At 36.3% G+C, this 6318-nt stretch overlaps 1 protein-coding gene across 1 annotated transcript; it reads left to right on the top strand.

Moving 5' to 3' along the window:
- The first annotated feature begins 319 nt into the window (after positions 1-319).
- On the top strand, positions 320-1286 carry LOC112507540 (early nodulin-93-like). The gene is made up of 4 exons (XM_025112177.1): positions 320-395; positions 485-546; positions 815-890; positions 993-1286. The coding sequence occupies exons 1-4, from the start codon at positions 347-349 to the stop codon at positions 1079-1081; spliced, it is 276 nt and encodes a 91-aa protein (XP_024967945.1). The 5' UTR covers positions 320-346; the 3' UTR covers positions 1082-1286.
- The last annotated feature ends 5032 nt before the right edge of the window (positions 1287-6318 follow it).

The raw sequence follows: 6318 nt of genomic DNA, 5'->3' as shown, positions 1-6318 counted from the left end.
CTGTCAAATTATTATTATTATTAATTAAAAGATAATTATTGTACTATTTGTTCATAAAAGATAGTATATTTTAGTTGACATGTTAAATTATCATAAAAACCATGGATCACAAATCTAAGGGTATATACCCTACATCATGTACGCAATAAAGGTAGGTGCCAAACCATCAAACCCTAATCTTCAAACAAAACCATCAAACCTTTAATATATTAAATCTTGGTACCTGCAACATGATCACCACCTGCGTTTGTCTCACCAACCCCAACCATTTCAAAATGCCTATAAATACTCCACTTTCTTCAACCACAACTTCAATCCCACTTCATTTTCTGCATATTTATATCTAATGGCTTCGTTTGAACAAAAGCTAGCCATGGCCAAGCACTGCTCTCATGGTATATATTCTTAATAATCTGTATATTCATATGATTTTGGTCCCATGCATTCGGCTAAAGTTTGTAGCTTCTTTTTGTGGGTTGTACAGAAGGAGCTGTTGCAGGAGCTAAAGCTGCTGTGGTAGCCACCATTGCCACTGCTATTCCAACTGTTAGTATATATATCCTTATCACTTGTTTTTTTTTTCAGTATTAATTGCATCTATTTCTTTTCACTCTTCTCGTCCCAACTGAAAGCAAGATTTAAGATCAAGACTTCTTAATCCTAATAACCATGTTTCACACAAGATCACATCTAGTTTTCTTGCAAAATACAAAGTCTTGATGCATGATCAAGAACGTGGTTAACTAGTGCATCAAGTTTCACACAAGATCACTCAATAGACTGAATGCATGCAATTATATGTAATGTGTTGCAGGTGGCAAGTGCAAGAATGGTGCCATGGGCAAGAGCCCATCTTAACCACACAGCCCAAGCTCTCATCATCTCCACAGGTTCACGACCATATTGCAATCTTACTTTTTCTTAATTAGACCTTTCTTTTGTGGGTATCAAATGTCTAACCAAGAATCTGCATATACGTTATGAAATTTCAGCGGCTGGAGCTGCATATTTTATAGTTGCAGACAAGACTGTCCTCAAAACTGCCAGAAGAAACTCCTTCAACAATACCAATGGACCATGAACCTTTGGCATCTTATTGATTGGTTATCTAAGATCACTCCTTGTTAGGGCATCGATCTCTTTTGGCATTTTTAGAACCTTGTTTGCCAAAAGAAACAACAGTAGTGGGTTTTCTTCAGTTTCCAAGAATACTTGTTATATGTAGTAGAATTATTCCACTTTTACATAATGTAATATATTAAATAAATGAGGGGGAAATATTTCTATATCTGAAAATGAAGCCTTTTTTAATTTTCTAACATTCATTAATCATATAATTAAGCTCTGATTGATGTGTATATATGTGATGGAATAAGCTCCTTTTGCAAGCAGTTATGCATATTTCTTGCATTTTGGTTTTTGTGTTCTCTTAACCCAAAAATTCTACATGTGTTAGGAAGATTTTAAAATAAAAAACTTAAATTACTTTTATCATTCATAAATCCTATATGTAATATTCAAACCCTTGCAACCCACGCTCCACATTGCCATCTTTCGTTGCCCCAGTGTCGTTCGTTCTTCATATCCTATAAATCCTATGTTCCCTTTGGTTGTATTCCTTCGATATAATATATATTGGTACAAGGTAACCTAACACCCGATTACGTGACTTCTAACAAGGATTACGCGACTTCATAAACTAGGGAATATATACACACCATAATTATCGCAAACCTATTTAGGAAGTTATTCTATTACTCTCCGTAATTTAAGCGAGAGGATCACAAAAGACCCTTGGTGAAGATGTCTGAATATTGGTAATATGACGACGCGTGCAAAACTCGTACTTGGCCACGAGTTACCTTATCTTGAAATTATGGTTCATAATAATTATTTTATATGCATGAAATTTCATTATCATAATAAGATTGGATTTTTGCATGTTTGCAGATTGTTATCGATAGTATTTCATCAGTATTACAATTTTCGAAAATAAATCATTCAATTTATTGGATTTTCAGGTAGTAAGGAAATCATATGGGTATTTAAGTTCCTACAGACCTTAAGGTTATTTATACTAAATAAAGAATCTGTATTTTTCATTAATCATTAGTCCTTTTAAGTTGAGATGAGTTTTAAATGAAATTGGAACATTTACCATCGTAAATTCTAATTCTTGTAAACTATTCTTTGAATCATTTTCTCTTTGATGAAGTCACGTAATCCTTCAACACAAACTTATTTTTTTGATCCTTGTGTTTTTTCTACTTTTTTGATTTTGGTCCTCTGTTAATTTTTGTATAGTTAAATTAGCATAAGACGTTCAATGAACTTGTTTCTAATCAGCTAACCGAGTTTAGTTACGAACGTATACTCAACTGCCAATTACATTAAGCTTAAACAAACGTCATTCCTAGCCAATGATTGGACGCCAACCATTTTAGACTAGATTAAGCAAACTTACAACACTAAAATTGACCAGACGCCCAATAATTGAAGTATTGTTTGCTACTAAGATAGAAATGAAACAATTACGGGTTCACAATTCCATCTAGCAATTAAAAATTAGGCTAAATGATTCAAGGGTGTGGACTTATATAAATAATCCAACAATGATAAACGATTCACATGAAATTTGCTTAAACAAAAATCGGATATATTACAAGAATAGCAAGTCTCAACACAATCTCGATTTGAATGATTACATGCTCATTGCTTGATGGAGAAAGAAAATATTAACTAGGAATGCAAATATTAAACCTAAGATCTAAGTTACCTAATTAACGAAAAGAAAACGTATTTGAGTTCTTAAAATCGTCTCATTTTCTCCTATTCTTGTTTTTTGAATAATTATGAGCGATATCCCTTGAAAATGGTGGTTTCCAACCCTAAGGCTACGTTTGGTACATGGGACGGGACATGACAGGACGGGACAAAACTCATTGTCTCATGTTTGGCGCAGCATAGGACAGAACAAGAACTCACTGTCCCACGTTTGGTGCGACATTGGACAGGGACAAGAACTGGGATAAAAGAGGTTTTTTTTTTGTTCCACCAAAAAAGGTGGAACAAGTTGGGACAAGAATGTCACAGAAACTAAAATATTACTAATCTACCATAGTTTGATATATAACCTTAATATGATATTTGTTTTAATGGTCATCACCGCTAGATCTGGCCGTCGCCACCACTACCGGCGGTCACCGGCGGCCACCTCCACCTCCTCTTCCACTACAACAACATTCTCCACCGCCTCCACAACCACCGTCCACCAAGTCCATTGCCATCTCTACCATAGTCGACCACCGACCACCACAGTCCATTGCCACCACCACTACCGCCGTTCGCCACCTTCAACTCATCCTCTACTGCAACAATCTCCTCCACGACCACCATCGGCCACCACCATTCATTGCCAGTTTGCCACCTCACCTCCACCATAACAACCACCACCACCACTATCTTCACTACATCAACCACAACTATCTCCTCCACTGTTGTCAACCGCCACCACCACCACCACCATCTACCATCTTCATGTCCTTTATAACCACCGTCGTCCACCAAGCACCACTGCCTCTACCTCCATAACCACCACTGTTGGCCACCGACCACTACAGCCCGTTGCCACTGCTACCGTCAACCACCACCACCTCCACCTCCACCATTACCAAAAACATCTCCACCAACACCACTACTGCCATCAATTATATCAAATATTTCATTCAAATTTGGTACAAATATGAAAATTATGTACAAATATTTATAAATTTATTTATTTAATTATTTATTTTATATGTGTTAATTATAACTATTATATAATATTTAAAATCATCAAATAACTTTTGGGGGTAACTTGTCTATTTCTGTCCCGTCCAGTCCTAGTCGTACCAAACACCAGACATACTCTTGTTATGTCCAGTCATGTCTCGTCCAGTCCAGTCCTATCCTCTTGTCCTGTCATGTCCTATCATGTTCAGTTCTGTTATGTTCAGTCCTATCCAATTATGTATGTGTACCAAACGTTACTTATCCCCAAACCCGACTCTCCTTGTTATTTGAAGCGTATGCCTAAGCCAACAATCATTTGAGAAATATGCCCTTTTGAGTGATTATTTGGAAAAATAGGCACCACCTTCTGATCATTTGAAAACATATGCTCCATAGTGGGCTAGGCGACTTATGACGTGACTAAAGCCAACTAAAAGGTCTTCTGAATTACTTTCTCACCATTTTCACCTCTTTTCGATTCTATTCAACAATAGACATAATATGGGACTTAGTTAGCTCATCAAAAACATAAAATAAACATAAAAGAGGGTATTCTGACTATAAATATGAGTTCTTATATATGTGTTTATTAAGTTTTAGTCTTTCTTAAGTGGTCAAATTGAGCAGTGTTGGATATAATATATGGGGTTCTTTCTAATAAACCCTCAAGTTCATTTATATTACATGTTGGGTTTAAAGTTGAGGGACCCGAAAACTCGAGAGGCATATTTTTATAATATTATATATATATTTTTTTTAACATAAAATTTGCTATTGATGACCAGAAATCTTTGTATTAATATTGTTTTAATTTTTTAGTCATACAAATAGTTGGGGTAAAAACAATAGGGGTTGACCATTTTTCGGGTTTTGACCGAGCCTTTTCGAGCATTGATCGAACAGGTTTTCGGTTAACCAAGGACCAAATTTTGGGCTTTATCTGAGCTTCTTTTTACCCAATTCTCAGGTTCAAAATTTAGGACCAAAATGGTCTCTTATAACTAGTTCTTGGGTCGAACTTTTTTCTGTTTCATCCTCTATTTTTCAAATGCAACAAATTTTATTAAAACAAGTCAACAAGGCTACACGACAAAAACAAGCAAACACTTTCCGGGAGAAGCAGAAAGAAACACGAAAACAAGGATCATCCCATCAAAAAGAGACCAAACTGACGAAAGACTGAGACAACTAACCAAGAACACTCAACAAAACGAGGATCATGTGTCAACACTAATTAAGAGTTATCTTCTAGACTGGATCTCGGGTTGCAGCATCAATCTGCCCACAAAGAAATATAACCTTTTGAATGATGAGATAACCAACAAAACAATAAGAGTTGAATGTCGAAAAACAAATCCGATTGAGGAGGAACCAAATTCGAGAATACCACTTTATTACGGAAAGACCAGATCGTGTGCATAGAAGTCCAAAGTACTGCATTCCACACCCTTTTTGCAAAAGAAGAGAGGGAAGGATGATATGTGAGAAGAAAAAAAACTTTATCGTTAGAAAATATGTTGGGGGAGCCCAAACCCCACCAAGTGAAGACCTTAAACCACACATTCAAGACTTCCTTGCAACAAATTATACAATGATCTACCGATTCAGTTTCGTCCCCACGTCGAGGACATAAGGAAGAGTAAATGTTTAAACCATGATTTGCAAGCACTGAATGCACCGGTATTCCTACCTTTTCTTAGCCTCTAAACAAAAATGCATACTTTCCTTGAAACCAACTTGTTCCATTTTGTTTCAGCTGCATGATCGGGTGATCAAAGGTCCTTCTTGTCAATCAACTCCATGAGCGCTTCTCATGCAACAAAATGAAAATCCGTCATCGTTGGGGAAGAGCATTGCATCTATATCTATCTTGATGGTGTGATGACGGGGTTTTCACCACTTCTCTTGACCGTTGATATAATTCTTCAATAAATGATGATCTATCATAACATGTTTGTTTCATTTATATCTAAATTTTCTCTATATTTTAAATCTCAACAACCAACGGTCATATTGTTATTTTTTTATATACCCTTAAAATAAATAATACCATTAATATCTTTTAAAACCATAGAGCATCTAGTTCTTATCCATATGACTTAATTGACATAATAATTTAGATGCTTGCAACATGATGTTTATTGCATACATAATGGATAGTTTTCGTTTTCAACGTACAAATATTCTTAAAATATATATTATTTATAACATGATTTAATTGTCAACCGTTAACTCTTGGACCAAAAATGCTCGAATGCTACTTGGTACATGCATTCTTGGTTCCATATTTAGTTCTATCACTACAAAAATGCTGGGTATCAGCGAGGGAAATTTCCCTCGCTGATCCGTCGCTGAAAGGGTTGTCCGTCGTTGATCCGTGACGGATCAGCGACGGATTTGCGATGGAAACTTTCAGCGACGGATCAGCGAAGGATGTACTTAGCGACGGATCTGCGACGGATTTGCGAGGGAAATATCAGCGACGGATTTGCGAGGGAACTATCAGCGACGGGTTTGCGAGGGAACTATCAGCGACGGATTTGCGAG

Source organism: Cynara cardunculus (assembly GCF_001531365.2).
Source record: "Cynara cardunculus var. scolymus isolate 2C chromosome LG 2, CcrdV1, whole genome shotgun sequence".
Taxonomy (NCBI): Eukaryota; Viridiplantae; Streptophyta; class Magnoliopsida; order Asterales; family Asteraceae; genus Cynara; species Cynara cardunculus.
Note: the sequence above shows the minus strand (reverse complement) of the source record. Positions and strands in the feature narration are given on the sequence as shown.

Coding starts and splice junctions, on each gene's coding strand:
- LOC112507540 (XM_025112177.1), top strand. CDS start 347: ATGGCTTCGTTTGAACAAAAGCTAGCCATGGCCAAGCACTGCTCTCAT. Junction 396..484: donor GGCCAAGCACTGCTCTCATG/GTATATATTCTT, acceptor TGGGTTGTACAG/AAGGAGCTGTTGCAGGAGCT. Junction 547..814: donor TTGCCACTGCTATTCCAACT/GTTAGTATATAT, acceptor AATGTGTTGCAG/GTGGCAAGTGCAAGAATGGT.